At 36.9% G+C, this 20,189-nt stretch overlaps 3 protein-coding genes across 4 annotated transcripts; all 3 read left to right on the forward strand.

Annotated features, from left to right (window-relative positions):
* Positions 1 to 4,323: 4,323 nt before the first annotated feature.
* On the forward strand, positions 4,324 to 8,575 carry LOC133865938 (uncharacterized). The gene is made up of 2 exons (XM_062302464.1): positions 4,324 to 5,055; positions 5,198 to 8,575. The coding sequence occupies exon 2, from the start codon at positions 5,349 to 5,351 to the stop codon at positions 8,205 to 8,207; it is 2,859 nt and encodes a 952-aa protein (XP_062158448.1). The 5' UTR covers positions 4,324 to 5,055; positions 5,198 to 5,348; the 3' UTR covers positions 8,208 to 8,575.
* Positions 8,576 to 12,647: 4,072 nt separating this feature from the next.
* On the forward strand, positions 12,648 to 17,691 carry LOC133867181 (B3 domain-containing protein Os03g0619600-like). The gene is made up of 6 exons (XM_062303888.1): positions 12,648 to 12,983; positions 14,215 to 14,803; positions 15,134 to 15,327; positions 15,945 to 16,431; positions 16,822 to 16,991; positions 17,109 to 17,691. The coding sequence occupies exons 1-6, from the start codon at positions 12,894 to 12,896 to the stop codon at positions 17,436 to 17,438; spliced, it is 1,860 nt and encodes a 619-aa protein (XP_062159872.1). The 5' UTR covers positions 12,648 to 12,893; the 3' UTR covers positions 17,439 to 17,691.
* A 1,217-nt stretch (positions 17,692 to 18,908) lies between these two features.
* LOC133866491 (uncharacterized) lies at positions 18,909 to 19,770 on the forward strand. Of its 2 annotated transcripts, none has more exons than XM_062303031.1 (2): positions 18,909 to 19,044; positions 19,113 to 19,770. In XM_062303031.1, the coding sequence occupies exon 2, from the start codon at positions 19,151 to 19,153 to the stop codon at positions 19,514 to 19,516; it is 366 nt and encodes a 121-aa protein (XP_062159015.1). In that variant the 5' UTR covers positions 18,909 to 19,044; positions 19,113 to 19,150; the 3' UTR covers positions 19,517 to 19,770. The 2 variants fall into 2 exon arrangements, with proteins under 2 accessions (XP_062159015.1, XP_062159014.1); XM_062303030.1 differs by having other exon boundaries at positions 18,925 to 19,044; positions 19,133 to 19,770.
* The last annotated feature ends 419 nt before the right edge of the window (positions 19,771 to 20,189 follow it).

The following is a 20,189-nucleotide window of genomic DNA, read 5'->3' on the forward strand; positions in this document are numbered from 1 at the left end:
TTACAAACTGACATGGCATGCATATGACATTTTATTTACTAAAAAAGTTAGAAACGTAGGATTCCACTTTCACACTAAATCCAGGTGGAAGCTTCCATGGGCAGAGCTTCCATGGACGACTGGCGATGGGAGCTTGGTATAGATGGACAGCCGGCGAGAGGGGAGAGGTCCCGGGAGAGGACGGCGTGCGGGCAGCCTTATGGTTAGGGTCGGGCACATCGGCCGGAGATGAGATCTAACAAACCCACATCGGCGTGGGTTTGGTTGGTCCTGCCGAAAACCCACCATTGTCGCCATTCCCTTGCTTTGTCCTCGCTGACTGTTCTCCGTTCTCACCAGTGAATCTAGGTTCAACTGGATCTACTGGTCGGGCTTCCACCGAGCTGGTCGGTGTCGTGGTCGGCCGATGTGTTGGATTTTCGATGGTGTCTGGGTTCAATCGGCCGAAGAGAAGGACATTTTTGTATTTTAACATTTATTCCACGTAGAATGCCAAATCAGTTCATAAACTTTCCTCCGTAAAAGTTTGTAAGTACCCATACAAATTTCTTTTTTAAAAAAAAAAAAAAAAAAATCGAGAGAGAGATGGTTGCATGATGTGGGCAACAAGGATCCGTAGCACAATTCAAGGACTTATTTCTGCGTATGGGAAATTCCAATAACGAAGCAATAAACTAAAGAATCTGATCCTGGAGAAGGACAAAATAGATTGGGTAAAAGCCAAACAAACAACAAGGGTGCGTAGCACAATTCAAGGACGTATTTCTGCATATGGGAAATTCAAATAACGAAGCAATAAACTAGAGAATCTGATCCTGGAGAATGGCAAAATAGATTGGGTAAAAGTCAAACGTTTCGCTAGGCCGTTTTTTATTCTCTTTTTCCATTAATGATTCAAGCTGTGACTTTGGAGTAAAGAAAGGACAGCTGACGGTTCAAACTAAGTAATCAAGAAAATTAATTAGTAATAAAAAAAACACGTTTCACATATTAAATTGAATGTGCTCGTTCAAATAAAAATATTAAGTTGTAAGGGTATTGGTATTACTGTCCATAACAATGATGGAATATGAAATAAAAAGAAAAAATAATAATAAAAATTTAAGATACAAATTGTTTATGAGGTCCAACTATGTATTTACGTCCACATAAATACGGCTATATTCAATAATAATTTAAGGTTAAAGCATAATATATTTATAACAAAATTCTACTGAACGGACATATATAAAAAATTTCAAAATACTTTATACTAACTGGCACTATAATGTACTCTCGTATTACTCTTTATGCTAAAAAAAAAATATGAGCCACTTATTCTAACAAGAACCAACTAATAAAATTTGTTGCTAAGAGAACTTCGACAACATATTACTATTCGGAGATTAAAGTAATGAAAAAACAAAAAAAAATTGATGAAGCTTTGAAGGTAAGAAATAGGAAATAAAATATTGAAAACAGAAAAAAAAAAAAAAAAAAAAAGAAAATTATTTGCAGTTTATGAACTTTTTTTACGCTATTTGAAACCTGGGATTTTTTATTTTTTTGGTCTTTGTATTTTTTGGTTCAATGGTGATAGTGAGTCATGCGATGAGACGTTAATTCTTTTCTTTCTCTAAATTTCCATTTTCTTTTAAGTTTAACCCAAACCTTCTCTTATTTTAGAAATGGGTAGATAACTTTTGCAAACTAAAAATGTGTCTTTAGATAACTGATTGTCTGATTCCATCGTCAACCATTATCGACCTGTCTGCGTTTTGTAATGACAGGCTAATTATGGTGACAAATTATCGAGAAAAAAAAAAAGCCTTAATTTGGAAAACCGATTATGTCTTTATGTAGAAAATTTAAGATCTTTTAAAAATTTGTGATGGATATATGATATATATCATGAGAACAAAATATAAAAAGTTGGTTTGTTTTAAAAATTAGAATATAACCACATAAATAAAGTCATTAACAAGCTGATAACGTTTTTTCCATCTTCCTTTTGTTTTTTTTTTTTTTTGTTTTAGAAAAAAATTCTAAACAAAAATATTAATAAACAACCCAAAATACAAAACATTCACAAATTACTAAAACATATTTTAATCCTTGTGTTATATCAAAATACTCTTTAAATGAAAAATAAAAAAATAAAAAAAAAAATCATCCAACACAATTAACAATAGAATCGTAATTTTGACGTAAACTCGTAGGATTCTGAAGCAGTCGAAAAGGATCTAATTGAGGAATGCAAACAAATAGTCAAATTTCAAGCGTTATAAAAAGACATATAGGATTTTGAAGCTTGTCACTGTCTTTTTTTTTTTATTATTATTATTATTTTTTATTTTTAATCTAGTGAGAGTAACCAAACAGGTCCAAATATAATTTACAAGAATTCATTTTAAATTGACAAAAACATCATCATTTGATTCTTTTTGGGCATGAAAGGACGCTGCTAATTCATGGTGCAGAATCTTCAAAGCTTTTTTTTAATTTTTTTTTTTCTTATTTAATCTTCAAAACTTTGAAACAACAGTAAAATCAATGTTCTTACAATTTCGTTTATTTTTAAATTCTGGGAATGAGGCGATTTATAAACGATAAAGGGCATTTTTAGTCTATCTAGGTGACTGTTTACCTAGACGGTTTTAATGTATGTTTGTTAAGAGACATAAAATTTTATAATTAGCATAAAATAACTCTTAATTTAACCAATCATTAAATTCTGATAATTTTTCAACAGATACTTAGTGTTGACCATTATAGCACATTTATAATTAATAGTTATTTAATTTTAACCGTTAGATCATAATTGATAATAATGATTACTTTATCTCAATCGTTAGATCAAATTTGTTTAAGCAGTCAAGTAAATCTAACCGTTGAATCTTACTTTTAAGCATTTTAGGATCTAAACCAAATTACCATATCATACCGATCACACTCATCCTAAAATTAATTATCATAATATGACCGTTTTGAGCTCCGAGACATTGTGCTAAGTGTGCCATCGAGGTGCCACAAAAACACCACCGAAGGCCCCGCTGTCCAAAGGCATGCTTACCATGCATAACAAATGGTTAAAGGCAATAGCTTGAAGTGAGTTAACACTAACAAATGCCTTCATTTTCTTCTCATTTTCTTAAATAGGATCCTCTTCTTTCTAGACTCGTCAGTACCCTTTTTTTGTGAAATATTTCCAAAATAAAAACATACATATATACTCATAAAATTTTTAAAACATTATGAAACTAATTTATATATATAAAAAAGTAATTGTATTAGGAGTCTATTTTTTTTTTTTTGTTAACAAAATAGTTGTTCTTATTGATAAAATAGAACAAGATAATCCAAATCAGGATCTAGGGACAACAAGTTTCCTCGTTACAGTACCACATATGCTATCTGGGATATATTCCAACCATACATAATTTATTACGTTGGTGGTTACAGCCTTTGCCAAGGTATGAGCTGCTGAATTTGCTTCCCTTCGCACATGTATAACAATAGATAATTTGAAAGTGCCTAATTCTTGTTTGACTCATTCTATGAAATAACCACGGCTATTCAGGGATGATTTTGCAATATTAATCTCTTTAACTATATGCAAAGCATCACCTTCAAATATTACGTAAAGAAAGCCCACTTCCTTGCTGAACATCACTGCAGATGCTATTGCTTTCGCTCCATGTGGATCTACCATAATGTTTTCGGTAAAACTACGGGCTCCCAGAAAAAACCCCTGACAGTCCCAAACTAAAAATTCAATACCCGATACAACCCTTCTTTTTGTTTATTGCCGCATCTCAATTTGTTATTCACTCCGGGGTAAGGAGGTTGCCATGATATGTTGCTCAAATTTGTAACTTGTCCCTTCAGTGGGATACTGTTTGTTATATACACTCTTACTTCTATACTTTTTAGCATAATTTTTAAAATTATTCGATCAAAATATAATAATGATAAATTTAATTAAATAATAATTTTAAAAACAAATCATAAAAGTGAGCGTACGTAGCCTTATTAATTAAAATCATTTTATCCATGGAAAGATATAACAAATTTGATGAACCTTGCATTCCATAGACTGGAAAAGGAAAAATAAAAACAAATGGATCTGTTTCATGTCAATCTCAACAAGACTTGAGAGACATTCAAAAGAAATTTCGGTTCTGTTTTTAATTTTGGTTGGAGGTAGATGGACGGGTCTCGTCCACCTGGAACCAACCTTTTCAATCATTGGTAAAGTAAATGAGATTCATTTTCGATAAGTCTTATTTTACTGTCCTAAAACACCACTAATCAAAGTAGTTAAGCATATTTATCTCCGTTAACAAAAAGATCCTTATGAAGAATATGTTGGAGGTCTCAAGTCAAAGGAGCTCCCTAAACTTTTTTCAAACATTCTGCTTCTTTATTGAAGAGCATACTGCTACGTCCACTCCACTTTCCGCTGCTTGCACTCAATCTCTGGTTCACTGGTCAAACAAAAGTACGGTGTGCTCATAGCCTTAACCAGGTGGGGACAGGGAAGGGGCTAAATCGGAAATTGAAAAGAGAGAGAGAGAGAGGGGGGGGGGAAGGTGGTAGTGTAATAATGGTGGGGAAGTGTGAGAAACAGAGAGCATTCAATGCAGACATGTTTGTATTGACTGGGAGAGTAAATGAGGAATTGATGGGTTGCAAAGGATTTGCCTTTATTATGCCCTACCACCACTCCTAGCTCAGAGGGGGAAGGGAAGAGAGAAAAAGGAAAAGAGTGGTTGGTGTGGTAGTATAATAGTGGGGGAGGAGTAGTTGGAGCCTATTTTTTGCTGCTGCTGCTGTGCTTCTTCCATTGCCCAGGTTGTGTTTTACCTTTGGGATAGTTGGGGGAATATTTATTTATTTCTTTTTATTGTCTATTTTGTGGGCTCAGCAGAAGTTAATGGGAACGGGTTTAGGATTTAGTAAGATCTTTTGCTCATAAGATTTTAAAAAGATGGGTGTTGGGTTTGAATCGAGAGGCTTAATTATGGGTCCTCGGAGGATTCCAAAGCTGGGATTTTTTCTGATCGCAATTTAAAGGTTTGTTCATAATCAGATGACCCTTTTGTTTCTTTTTCTTTTTCTCTTCTTTAAGACCGAGCCTGGCTGATCTCACTAAAGTTCTGGGTCTTATAAATGGAAGAATAATCTTTGTTTTTTTGCTTCTTTGAATGTTTGCTAGGTGTTAAAGGTAAAGGGCAGTGGACTTAAAGTTTGAAATGTATGTGACTGAGAGACTCGACCTCTGCGGCTAAAGATTTCATCTTGAAAACCCCATTTGCTTTCCGTTTGAGTTTGAAATATTGGCCGTGGGAAAGAGAGGAAGACCAGGCATGCATATGTCACTATGGAAGCCTATCACCCAATGTGCCGCTATAATCATGGACAAGAAGAGCAGGAGGAGAGATGGTTCTGGTTTGACTGAGGAAGGGAAGCGAAGGCCCTCGATTCTCAGGCAATTGCAGGAGAACAAGCTCAGGGAGGCTCTTGAGGAAGCGTCCGAAGCTGGGTCTCTTTCAAAATCCCAAGATGTTGATCCTTCAGAGGCTTCGAACCAAGAGGGTGGTGGTGGTGGTGGTCTTGGGCGCTCCAGATCCCTTGCCCGCCTTCATGCCCAGAAAGAGTTCTTGCGTGCCACGGCTCTCGCGGCTGAGCGAAGCTTTAGCTCGGAGGAGCTCATTCCTAGCTACCAAGATGCCTTCAACAAGTTCCTCACAGCGTACCCCAAGTTTCAATCCACGGAAAAGATTGACCAGTTGAGGTTGAACGAGTACGGCCACCTGACGGAGTCGTCTGCAAAGGTATGCCTTGATTACTGTGGCTTTGGCCTGTTCTCTTACCTTCAAACTCAGCAATATTGGGAATCATCGGCATTTAGTTTGTCTGAGATAACTGCGAATTTGAGCAACCATGCCCTTTATGGAGGTGCCGAGGAAGGGACCACAGAAGATGATATTAAGAGTAGGATTATGGATTATTTGAACATTCCTGAGAATGAATATGGCCTTGTTTTTACTGTTAGTAGGGGTTCTGCATTTAAATTGCTTGCTGAATCTTACCCTTTCCAAACGAACAAGAAGTTGTTGACCATGTTTGATCATGAGAGCCAGTCTGTGAATTGGATGGCTCAGAGTGCCAAGGAAAAAGGTGCTAAGGTTTACAGTGCCTGGTTTAAGTGGCCTACTATGAAACTCTGCTCCAGGGAGTTGAGAAAGAAAATTGCAAATAAGAAGAGGAGGAAGAAGGATTCTGCTGGGCTTTTTGTATTTCCTGTTCAGTCTAGGGTAACTGGGGCCAAGTATTCTTACCAGTGGATGGCACTTGCTCAGCAAAACAATTGGCATGTTTTGCTTGATGCGGGGTCATTGGGTCCTAAGGACATGGATTCTCTTGGGTTATCCCTCTTTAGGCCGGATTTTATTATCACATCGTTTTACAGGGTATTTGGGTCTGACCCAACTGGATTTGGATGCCTTCTGATAAAGAAATCTGTGATTGGAAGTCTGCAAAGCCAATCTGGGCATACTGGGTCTGGAATGGTGAGGATCGTCCCAGTGTTCCCACAGTACCTTAGCGATTCTGTGGATGGTCTTGATGTTTTGGCTGGAATTGAAGATGATGCATTAAATAGCAATGAAGAATCAATGCCTGAAACACATGGGGGGTCGCAGATGCCAGCCTTTTCAGGTGTATTTACTTCCAACCAGGTGAGGGATGTCTTTGAGGCTGAGATCGAACAAGATAACAGCTCAGACAGGGATGGGGCTAGCACAATATTTGAGGAGGCTGAGAGCTTTACAGTCGGAGAGGTTATGAAAAGTCCGGTTTTCAGTGAGGATGAATCATCAGACTATTCATACTGGATTGATTTGGGTCAGAGTCCACTGGGGTCTGATAATTCTGGCCAATTGACAAAACAGAAAACAGGCTCACCGTTGCCGCCATCATGGTTTTCTGGCGGGAGAAGCAGTAAGCGACTCTCACCAAAACCAAGATCAAAAATATCTCAGAGCCCGGTATATGGTGACAGGAGTGTAAATCTCAAACTGCATGAAGATCCTGTGTTATCCTTTGATGCAGCTGTCTTGTCAGTGTCACAGGAGCTGGACCGGGTTAAGGGAATTCCTGAAGAACAGTTAGCCAAAGCAGATGCGTCTGCAGGTAGTGAATATTATGCAGATTCCCAGCAAGTTGAGGAGATTCAAGAAGAACCTGAAATCAGAGGAGATTCAGTGCGTAATGATACTAAGTTGAGCTCTTCTGTAGATGAATTCAGACACAAGAACCAGAATACTGACCTTCGGCATGGCAATCGCGAGAGTTCCTCAACCTCTAAAGTAGGTCAAGAAGTGAAAGAAAGTGCTATAAGGAGAGAGACAGAAGGTGAGTATAGACTACTTGGAAGGAGAGAAGGGAACCGATTTGCTGGCAGTAGATTTTTTGGTGTTGAAGATGGTGACAGAGTTGCGAGCATGGGCCGAAGGGTGTCTTTTAGCATAGAAGACAACCACAAAGAGGGTTTGAGCCACTTGTTTGAGCCTGGAGAAGTATCTAGGACTACCCTCGGTGATGATGAGTCCACAAGTGATGGAGAATATGGTGATGAGCAAGAGTGGGGAAGGAGGGAGCCCGAGATAATTTGTCGGCATCTTGATCATGTCAATATGTTGGGTTTGAATAAAACTACCCTCAGGCTGCGATATATGATCAATTGGCTTGTTACCTCATTACTTCAACTTCGGTTACCCGGTTCAGATGAAGGTGAGGGAGTGTCTCTTGTACAAATATATGGCCCGAAGATTAAATATGAAAGGGGTGCATCTGTAGCTTTCAATGTGAGAGAGAGCAGTGGAAGAGGGCTTGTTCACCCAGAAATTGTACAAAAGTTGGCTGAGAAAAATGGCATTTCTCTTGGCATTGGTATCCTAAGTCACGTTCGGATGGTGGACGGTCCAAAACAGCATTGTGGGGCATTTGATCTTGAAGATACAGCCTTGTGCAAGCCAATGGCTAATGGCTGCCAGGATGGTAAAAATATGTTCTTCCGAGTTGAGGTTGTTACTGCATCGCTCGGTTTTCTAACCAACTTTGAAGATATTTATAAGATGTGGGCTTTTGTGGCAAAGTTTCTTAATCCATCATTTGTTGAAGAGGATGAATTATCTACAATTCCAGAAAATTCAGAAACATAGGACTGGGAGCTTGTGTCATGTTTTTGTTTTCATTTTGAAGATAATGGACCCTGCCGATGCCTGTAGCAATCTCCCTATAGGGGCGGACATAGTCAGGCTTGAACTTTCTCAGTTGAAATCTGAGACTCAGAATCAGTGGGAGATGTTGAAGCAAGGAGGAAAGGTTGCAAAGGTACGGTTTTGTGTGGTCTGTTTCTTTTGCTTCTCCACAGGAGCTTTTCCTTGAGAGCAGATGAATTTTTTCATTCTTCTTGTTTATCTAAGAATGTATTTTTTGTACTCTGTTTCATGTAGAGTTTGCTCGAAAGTCATATATGATCTCAGGAAGTAATATGGAATTTTAATAAAATTGATAGTTGGTCTGAAAACAGCTTCCAGTATGTGAAATATATATGTTATATAACTATATTCATATGTACTCTTGGCAAAGAAGTTCAAACACTTTGTTATCTTCTGTTGTCTTTCTTTTTCTCTGCATGTTAAATATCAATTCTTTTTGGCAACCATGTTAAATATCGAGATCACTGCTGTGAAATCTTGTAGGAGTCTGCACATTTAGTTGTGAAATCTTGTAGGAATTTGCACATTCGGTTACTCTAGTATGTATTATTGTTACCAAACTCTAATAAACTATTGTTTTGGAGTAAGACATCAAAGCCGTTTTCTGCAACCATGGGGGAGATTAACCTCTTGTTCTCTTCCTTGCAAATCTCTCGTGGCTTTAACATACTCCGTGGGGAAGAGTAGCTTTTGAAGTTGTCTGCAAATGGGTTGGTTAATGGTTAGGCTGGTTTGTCCATAAAGACAATAGTTGGGGGATGGTCTCTGACTCCAATTTTGTCAGATCATGTGGGCTTCTGGAGGTAGGTGGGTGGTTCGGCTTGTCTAGACTCTCGTCCAAGAATCTCTTTCCAATCAACGACGACTCCTTAGCCTACAAACAAATTTGGAATCCCTCTCCTTGTTTTGCTTTGGCTTTTGTCTTGATTGTGTAGTGTTGTTCAAGGATAATAGATTGTTGAAAATTGATTGATTCCTTATTAAACTCGTATCTGCCTTTTTCATGGAAGGTCACAAAATATGATGGTGTCTTTTGGCATTGATTGTTCACATTTTTTTAAGAACTAGGGGTCTACCTATTTTGTTGTACATCAGGTCAAGAGCTTAAATCTGGATTTATTTCATTTTTGGTAGCTTTTCTTTGCAACCCGTTAACCCCATATTAGCTATGCATAGCATTAAGAAAATAGACTAGTATTCTACTTTACATGACAGCCCAGCCAGTAGCCTCCACAAAATGAGCCTAAACATAGGGGGACTAGAGCAAAGGAAAAACCACTCAAATTCCTCTCAAGTTAAAAAGAAAATGCCCATCAAGTGTTGTTGGACCATGTAAAATGCTAGAGATCCTCCACTTTTACTCCCACCCCATTTACTCAACAAATTTATTGACACGACTACTCCAACCAAACCTCTGTGGTTGATCGCACCACCCCGGTGCCCTCAGGACCACCTCCAAGGAGCCCTTGTGATATGGTGGTTGCAGCCATAGTTAATTTGGTGGTTGCGACCACCCCCCATATGCCTGGAGAGGGAGTACAAATATCTTATCTGCATCGGCAGGGAGTAAGGGGGGGGTCGGAGTCAAATGGGAGTGTCTGAACGGTAAGGTAAAAGGATTCATTTACAGTAGTAGCCCAGGCCCCAGCCGGATTAGACTGGTCTTCAGAAATGTAAGACTAAAAGCAGGTTTGGGTCCTGGTTGTCCATGATAAAGGAGACTGGTGGTGTGGTCCCGGTGGCTCAGAGAGAGCGTTGGGCCGGTTGGAAGCTTTAAAGTCTGTTAAATCCAACCGAACACTCTGGTTCTTAGAAAACTTGTCTATTTAATAATTAATACAAAGATGGCCTTAAACACAATGGTCGTTTTCCCTTGTGTGTCTATGCTGCTTGTAGAATCGGTTACCTCGTGTTGTGATTCTAACGTCTTACCAAACACAAGGGGAAAATACAGTCACTAACGACTGAGCTCTGCGTCTGTTTTCAGAGAAGATGATATGGAGGTGCGCGTCACACGTCAAGAAAATTGTTCACGGAAAAGGGTAATGGACCCACTTTTATAGTTTTATGCGATGGTGTATGGGCTTTCCTGTGTTGAAATGGACCTCTTGATGTTGCTAATTGATCATCTGGTACCCCCAGATGGCAAGCAAGTAAGAAGGGATTGAGGTTTTCAGAAAAATACTGCAATTATCAAATTTTCTTCTCAAAAGTTGGTTCACGTCGTGTTTTTTTTTTTTTTTTTTTTTTTTTTTTTTTTTTTTTTTTTTTTTTTTTTTTTTAATTTGAATTCACCAATAAAACCAAAAAAAAAAAAAAAAAAAAAAAAAAAAGCAAAACAAAAGAAGTTAAGGGATGACCTGGTCATCCCTTAAGATGGTTGAGCCCCACCGTCCCTTCATCCTTTGAGGGGGAGTGGTTGGCCACCTTAAGAGAGTACTTAGGGACTAGGGTAGGCAGACCATCCCCAAGTGAGTGGTTTGGGTGACCCGACTACTACCAAAAAGTGTGTCAGGGACACTTTTATAACCGGCTTGGAGACTCGACCACTTCCTAAAGCATTTCTTTTTTGGGTGGCCAACCACCTCTCACTCTTTTAAAGAGGTGGTCGACCACCCTCATAACTGGTTTGGGGATGGTTGACCACCCCTTAATGTCTGTCCGACTACTCACAAACCAATCATTTTTATTTTTTTTTCAAAATTTGATTCTCGAATAATGTGTTAATCATGGATGAAATTTACTATTTTGAAAAAGTGTCACCATCTTATAGAATGGTGACACATCATTTGGGAACCACTTTTGAGGATGAAAATTTGAGAAGTAGAGCATTTCCCTTATAGGTTAGGTGATCACCTTAAGAAATAGTTCGACTACCCCTTAACTCTTTTGCTTTTTGTTTTTGTTTTTTTATTTTTAGTGTTTATGTTCTTTAATTCAAGTTGTTCATTCATAATGAACAACTTGAATTGAGAGAATTGCAAGAGATTTTAATCCAGTACGAGGGTTAATAGTAGGTGATATGAAAAAAGATGACATTGATAGAGTTTGTAATAATATAATTTTTCTCTATATTTTGAACTGGGAGTTTGAATACTGGGGAATGTTAGGTTTAAAATTTCAAGAGTTTCTGAAATTACTCTTTTGTAAACACAAACAAGAAAATGAACATTGAAAATTTTCAAAGTTAAATCTTATATTAAAACCCCTCATTCAATCTTAGATTATGAGTCATATAATTTGTTTTAAGTAATATGACCGAAGGTGAGAATTTATAGAAAAATGGTTTAATTTGATAATTTCACAAAGTGTTGTAGAATAATGTTCTTTGAAAAATGGAAAAATTCACAAGTATCCTACATATTAGATATTTGAGTGATGTTAAGGATATTACAGTTTTGATTATAAGGTCCTTTATAAACTCATGTAGTAGAATATTCATTTATCACGTCAATTATTAAAATGTGAGCTGCCACATGGCCGTCCACATTATATTTATTATTTTTACAAATTGACCTGAAAGTTTGTGTGGTATTTATCACGTCAACTCTATTCAAATGTGGACTCTTAGACACACATTTCTATAAACAATCAATATAACAAATTATAGTAAAAATTGTATTACTTCAAGCATTTTTTGATTAAGTTACCTAAATTAATTAAAAGGCTAAAAATAATAATAAAAAAAAGGCCCATAGCCATGGTGGAGATAGCAATAATATAACATTACATTTATTAAGCCTTAATACATTATTTGAAACACTTACGATCTTTAAAACTATATATTTTTCTTAAAATGGCTTAAAGACAGACATTCTTAGAATTATTTCTTAGAGTTCACTTCCCTTGTCAAATAACATAAACAACTGGAGCTTACAAATCATAGCAATTTATCCAAAGTCAAAGATAAAATGGCAATCAATCATTCTCTGTAATCTATAAGAAATCCTGTTATATAAAATACTTTAAATCTCCCCCATTATATATATATATATATATATATATATATATATATATATATATATATATATATATATATATATATATATATATATTGGTTTTTCTAACGCTTTAGAATTAATTTTAAGTTATTTATTTATTCTTTATTTTTATGAGAAAGAGAGATGAAAGAATTACATATGAACCATTAAAAAAGTTACAAAAAAATTCTCCTTTATTTTTTTTTATTTTTTTTTACGGCAAGCCAAATCCTATATTAATTTGTTAAGTTAATATGTACTAATTGAATTGGGGCTTAAATTTGATCCAATGGGTGAATCAGACGTGGCAGTGCTATCATCCAGCGTGTAAACACGCCCAGCAAAACACAACGATTCGGGCCACCTGGCGAAAAGAGGACACATCCGACGTGCGAATCACACGCTCCAAATCTGACACGAGCGGTGGCCCCTCACCCACACCGGCATCTCCCAAGATCAGCTGCACACACCACACTGCACTCCAAACCGCTTCGATTCGACCATCACCATCAGACGCTCTAACTCTCTCTCTCTCTCTCTCTCCTTTTATATCTCATTTTTCTTTCCTTTTCCGAGAAAATCTCGGAATGCTGTTTGGTTCCTAAGAAAATCACTCAGAAACTATTCGGTGTAAGAAAGTGGTTTGATGGAAAAAGGAGCTCTCCAGGAGTTGCCGAATGCCAGGCGGCCTTACTTCTTTGACGTTTACTCCTCTGTTATAAGCTCACAAAGACTGGTATTCCTCTTTCTTTCTTTCTTTTCTTTTCTTTTCTTTTTTTTTTTTTTTTTTTTTTTTTTTTTTTTTTTAATATATATTATATATTATTTATATTGTGCACATGTATATTAGATGGATTACCGTGTTTTCATAATTTCTTGAGCAAGTAGGGTTAGTGCAAAAATTTGCTGTTAATTTGTGTGTAGAGGTTAGGAATTTTTATTTGAGAATAGCTTCTTGCTTGTCAGGGTCTACTGTTAGTCTTAAACCCTAATTGCTTGTTGTAATCTTACAGTAAAGTATGTGATGCACAAGTAATGTTAACGTAATGGGATTTCAGAGAAGGAAAAGGAAAAATGCATTGGACGTTGAAACTCGTTTTCAGCTTCTTTTTCCCCCGTGTTCTGCTCATTTTCTTAGTGTAATGGTAGCATGTGAAATAAGTTTTGGCCTTAGAAATATTGCTCAAATATATGGGTGCCAAGTCAAACACATTAAAAAAAGTTCAACTCCAAGAATCCCAAACTAGCTGTGGCGCACATTTCTTGTTTCAGTGTCTATTTATAAGATTATGAGGCCATATGCTAATGTCATGATTCTAAGGATAAAGATATGTGAACATGATAAGGTTGGCCCTTACTTTCCATACAAGTTGGGTGCTTATTTCTTGAAATATTGCATTCTGGTAGTTGTTTGCTATAATTTCATCCCAGAGTCTTTAATGGTGGCCATCAAAATCATTCTTTCTTCCTCGAATATGTTCTTTTCGGTTGCTAGGAAAGAAGGAAGAAAAATTGAATAAATGAAAGCTATAATAGTCCATGCTCTTGTACTATTCCAAATTTTCGTCTCCCATGCTCCATCTCTTGTGCATTACGTTGAGCTTTGGAAAAGTTAAAAAGCATTATTATATCCGGGTAATTCATTTTCCTTGGTAAGTAATGTGGCATGCCATATTACTTACTGCAGGATGGCAAAGGAACCAATTTCGTAGATAGGCTACCCAGTCAGGCTAAAGATCGTTGGGAGTCATTCATCAATGAATTGCATCTAAAAGTACCCCAAAATATGCTAAATATGAGAATGTGTTGTTCGTATCTAATTCCAGTATGCTAAGAGATGTTGGGTTGCTTTACATCCAGTCAGGGGCATAATAGACATTGTGAATTTTTTTTTTTTTTTTTTGTTTGCTATTTCATGGAATTTGTGTTGCATAGTTGGATGGTGACACAATTCAAATCTGTCACAGAAAATTCCTGTACGGTTTGTCAGACATATGAAAGGCAGAACATCTGGATTAGTGACGTTGGTCGGTCCTAGCGGGAAAACTTGGCATGTTGAGTTAATTCAGCAGAATGATGATTTATTCCTCTGCCATGGGTGGCCAGCATTTGTGAAGGATCATTTTATAGAATGTGGTGATCTTTTGGTTTTCAGATATAATGGTGAGTTGCATTTCACTGTGCAAGTTTTTGATCAAAGTGCATGTGAGAAAGAAGCTGCATTTCATTCTGAATGCAGTCAAGATCCTAGTAACCTTGATATAAGTATGGGACAGAAAAGAGAAAGAGAGGAGGCTGCGTCCTGTTCGGAAAAGATTTTTGAAGGTGTGCCTAAGAAATTGAGAGGTAGCGCTTCACAACTCTATTTAGAATGCACAGGCAAGAACCAGGAAAGCAAGGTGGTTATGTCTGATGGGGAAGGATACCGGCATGAGGTCACAGTTGCGGCTAAACCATGTCAAGAAGAAATTTACTCCAAAAAACCAAAGCATTGTGGTAGTCCACTGAAGAATTCTGCTTTGTACTCTCAATCAAAAGGTTGCAAAGAAAAGCGAGGTAAGGAAGCCAACTGTATATTTAATGGGTTTTGAGGACAAGAATCTGCCTTCCACAACAGAAAGAATCAAGTGGCTTAAGGACCTGAGAATTCTGCTACTTTTTCCATGTTTCCTGAGTAGTCTGCTTGTAAAATAAAGCGTGGGACCTCATCATTTTGTTATTAAATTAAAAGCATAAAAGAATAAGTTTGCATATTAATAGTATACCAATATCTGTGCAGAAAGCATAATTTACATAGTTTAATACTCAAATTTTAACCATGTAGAATAGCACTTCTATATTTATGTATAGAGACAGTTCATGAAAGTATAAAATTCTTGCTTGCAGTGTTGGATATTGTTCCACTCAGTACAAAGCCCTCCATCCATAATAGAGCCAGCAAAGAGGATGATGTGTACATGCGTGGTAGAGGTTGTACATCAATGTTGTCGGTGCATGAAGTAGCCCAATCATTTACTTCTTCTTTCCCTTATTTCATGAGAATCATGAAAAGCTTCAATGTCAGTGGTTCATATACTCTGGTGGGTTGTTTCCTTTGTTTTTGTTATTTTAGATTTTTCAAATGAATTATCTTTTTCATAAAAGTTTATGTCTTGTCCATCAAAGTACCTTCATAATGTACGATGCCCATCATAAACTAGATCAAGGTTTAAAAAATTGTATTTGTATGATATGTTGTATCACTGAAGGTCTTTTCTTGGCCAGGTAATCTTTTCTTTCGCATCCACATCTTGAAGACTACCTTGACTCCAATATTTTGGCCTAACTGTTGCTCAACAAATCTCACAACCCATCAACCATCTGATTTTGCATTATAATGAGAAACTTGCTGCTCTCCTGAGGAAATTACAGTTCTTTCTTGGTTACCTATTAAATCTGGCACCATTGATCCCTGGCACCATTGATCCCTATGGTTGTTACAAATAATTTCCTCCTTGTTCAGATGTGGGTTTGGATGGCATTTAACAGCAATTACCTTTTTCTATTGCTTATGCAACTTCTTCAGGCAGTTGAGGGGGTTTATTAAGGGCTTTCGTCCAGCTGGCATTATCTAATATGCTTACAGCTTATTGTTGCTTTCTTCTGCAAGATGGCCTTTTCATCAATTTCTCTTTTCTAACTGCTTTCTGTCATGCAGAATATTCCATATAAATTTTCAATGGCACATCTTCCAAACAGCAAAACTAAGATTGTCCTTCAGAATTTGAAAGGAGAAAGTTGGACTGTGAATTCTGTGCCCACTACAAGAGTAAATACAAGTCATACTCTTTGTGGTGGATGGATGGCTTTTGTGCGTGGTAATGACATCAAGATTGGAGATATCTGCATTTTTGAACTTGTACGCGAGTGTGAATTAACCGTTCACGTTTTTGGGGTTGGAAGGGAAGAGCAAGACTGCCAAAATGGAAAAGTTGCTAGTAGTAGGCCAAGTGCTGGACGTGTTGTCACTTCACATAAGAGTCTTAAAGGTTTGTCAAAGAAAACAAGGGGGAAATCTCCTAAACCGTCAAAGAGACGTCAAGAATCGCCTTTCTCTATTGATGTAAAAAAACAATCTGGCGCATCAAAGACTTATACCAAAGTTCCAGTTTGCTCTCAGTCAAAAACTGCCAACAAAAAGTTGGGTAAGGATCTAACTATATCTCTATTGGCATTTGTAGTTAAGAATTGATTTCAATAGCAGGATCAGTGTCTTCCCCAAAGATTTTGACTTCCTCCTTCTCTCAGTCAATTGCTTGCTATGATGGGCCACGGATGCTATCTATTTTCTGGTCAATGATTAAGCTTGGAATTCATCGAAGTTTTCATTGTGTATATTCAATCTTATATATTGGTTTTTAGTGTGTTTAGATTTTCACTATGTTTAGAAGCGATTCCTTGTATTATATTGTTTGCAATCATACACCCAAAAAAATCTGAATAGTTTCCATCTACAATATTCATTCAGAAAACCATTTTCTTCTTTTGTTCTTTTTTCTATTCTAAGTCAGTTTTTGAACTCTAAATGGAGACAGTTGTTCGGAGTAAAAAAGGCATAGAAGATGAAGTAGGCTCACAAAATAGAGGCAGCATGAGAATGCTGTTAGCAATTGATGAAGAAAGAGCAGCTCGTTCTTTTTCTTCTTGTTTTCCAAATTTTGTGAGGATCATGAAACAGTTCAACATCAGTGGTTCATATACTTTGGTGAGTCTTCTAAATCCATGATTGCACATTTTCTTATAATTTTTTTTTTTTTTTTTTTTCTGAAAAATGTTTTTGGCATCAATTTGTACTTACCACCAAATGGTTATTATCTTGCAGAAAATCCCATACCAGTTTTCTACAGCGTTTCTCCCTGACTGCAAAACTGAGATTGTGCTTCGAAATTTAAAAGGGAAATGTTGGACAGTGAACTCCGTCCCGGATTCGAAAGGGCGAATGGGGCATACCTTTTGTGGAGGGTGGATGGCCTTTGTTCGTGGGAATGATGTTAAGATTGGAGATATCTGCATTTTTGAACTTGTTGGCAAATGTGAAATGCTCGTACATATATCCTGGAATGGAAAAAAAGGGCTCGACCATCAGAGTGGAGCAGCTACACCTAATGAGTTAGCTATTGTGTCATGTAACGGCAATAAGCCTTCTTCGTGACGCATGTAAAAAAGATCAAAACTTTGGTTAATATAAATTAGGGGACGGTGTTGCTATGTGTAACTTTTTTTCTCTTTTAATTTGTGTGCATGTGCAAATTTAAATTTAGTTTAGTTTCTGCATAACTCACAGCTTTTGCTTGCTAAAATTATCTGTGTTGTGCTGGACGATGATGGAAGCCTCCTTCCAATTTCCTTTTTTCTTTTTGGAGGAAAAACTTGTCAAATTTGTATGGTAGAACTCTTTTATGCTGTTGGATGTGGGTCCTTATCATTATGATTTTAATATTTTAAGATTTATTGAGGAATTTGCACAGAATGGGCAGTGAGAATGAACACTTGCCCATTTCATGCATACTTGCATTCAATTAAAGGAGTTGTGTATACCAAGTCCAAGTTTATGGTTGTCATAGGTGAAACGATCTTTTTCTTGTCTGCAAACACAACGATGTTGGGGTTTTATTGCCATTTTTGTTAGACTGCTTTTTGCATACCTCAAAACAGAAATGCTAAATCACATTTTTGTCTCACTTGGCTAATGTTATTGGATCAATTCTTGTTAAAGATAAAAAAATAAAGAATTTTAAGAGTCATTGACATTGTCATATTAGCAAAATGGAATAAAAGTAGTGTATACTTTATAGCATTACTTTCAAAACAGAGTTAACATGATTTTATGAGTAACACTAGCAATTGTTCTTTTATCTTATCACTTTTCAATTATGCTGATGTAGCAATGTCGGTTAGTCTTTGAATTCATTTATTTTTAACAATGATTGATTGGCTCTACCACGTCAGCATAATAGAATAGTAGTGAAATACAAGTGTGGTTTTTAACCTTACTCTAATTTTATTTTATATATATATATATATATATATATATATATATATATATATATATATATATATATATATATATAGATGATACCTCAAGAAAAAAAAAATAAAAAGAAAGAAAGATATATGATAATAGTAGGTTCAAGTCAAGTGGTAAGGGTCTTGGTCTTTGTGGTAGTCCTATAAGGTCAGGTTCGAATCCCTTTAAGTGCAAACAATTCTTTGGAGCTAGTCCGCCGGCAAAATTAGAGTACTATCCGATTTGTGTGGATGAGGCGCTTTACATAGATTCGAAGTTTACCTGATAAGGGTGGGTACACGAAATAATCCTGCTTTGAGCTTAGAGGGGTTCCTCGTAATTTTTTTTTTTTTTTTTTAAAAAAAGAGAGAAGAAGAAGAAGAAGTACTAGAGTCCACAATGATTGGTACTATCTGAATCACATAAAATAATTTGTTTTGTGTTTTTTTTTTTTTTTTTAGCAATATTGGCACTATTAAACCTCTCGGGAATCAATTTGGTCTGATTATGCTGCTCGTTCCCAAATAGGAACTATGCCTACGTGCTGAAGCTTGAATAGATGCTCATATCCATCGGATGTTGCCCATTGTAGAGGATCAGCAAAAAGCCACGTAAGTAGGCGGCTTCTTGTCAGCCAACCAAAATTCGTCCCACCTTATCCAAACTCATTTTATATCCTTCGGACGAAAAAGTGACGTTTTGATCTCCCTCCTCCCTCCTCTTCCTTTTCCCAATCCAATCCCATAAACAGGTAATCGATAAAAACCTCCAATTTAATTACTTTGCGTACATAATTTTTCCTAATCAAGTTCTGTATAGCACTGTTTTTTGACTTCTAGATTGTGGGAGGCTTAGCAATGGCCATAGCAACAGCTGCCCTCGCTTCAGCAACGGCCACCGGAGCTATGATGAGCTCCGGCGGGAAGACCCAGAAGAGAATGAACAAGGTGGCGTACATAGGAGCGCTGAATTGTTATGGAGGTCTTAAAGCTCACAACAGTTTGGTATCTCTTGGCTTGCCCGTATGCACTGAGCAGTGCTTTGCTAAGGTGGTCGGCTCATTGAGAGCGAGGAGAGGTGGAGGAGCACTCTCCTCTACGTGCAATGCTGCGGATGAGATATTCAAGATTGCTGCCATAATCAACGTTCTTACACTCATTGGGGTTGCGGTTGGATTCATTCTTCTCAAAATTGAAGCATTTGTTGAGGAGTCTGAAGAGTAAAACGTTTGCTGGAGAAAGATGGAAGACGGAATACTAGCCAGTAGCCACACCGTTGCTGATAATCGTCGAATGTCTCTCTCTCTCTAGCTGTATGATCATGCTTAGTAGTTCTTTGAAGCTTTATTAGGCTGCTATATATATTTTACGCAGAGTAGCCTTGTATCTATCAAATTTTGACGTGTAAGAGTACCGACATTAGCTTTCCTAAATTTTTATCTAAATAAAGGGCAACCAAGTTACTCTTTTCTATTTTAGCTAAGGCTTTTTAAATGAACTTTCACATCTGATTAAATATTCTTTGTCAAAAATTGTAAATTCAAGAAAGAGAGAGAAATGAATAAAAAACTTTTAGGGGGAGTTAGAGTGCTACTCAATGTTCGTTTAGATTGAGAATAGCTAATCTAATGCACGTAAGTTTTAGTTAATTCTATTCAAATTTAAGATAGAAATGGAGAATAGGGAAGCCAATGCAGTGCCCTAGCTTATGATGCAACATGGATGGGATTGGTGCTGGTGTATGATGTCTCTGATAATTTTTTCAACTAATCCTGGGAAGATATTTGGCATCAATTAGGTATACAAAATGTACTTATATGTCAATTCCCTACCTTTGTATTTTAGGGCCTGATGCCAATTCCTGCTGACCATGAACATATGTTAAGGCAGCCTCGAG

The sequence above is a fragment of the Alnus glutinosa genome, chromosome 4, assembly GCF_958979055.1.
Source record: "Alnus glutinosa chromosome 4, dhAlnGlut1.1, whole genome shotgun sequence".
Classification (NCBI taxonomy): Eukaryota; Viridiplantae; Streptophyta; class Magnoliopsida; order Fagales; family Betulaceae; genus Alnus; species Alnus glutinosa.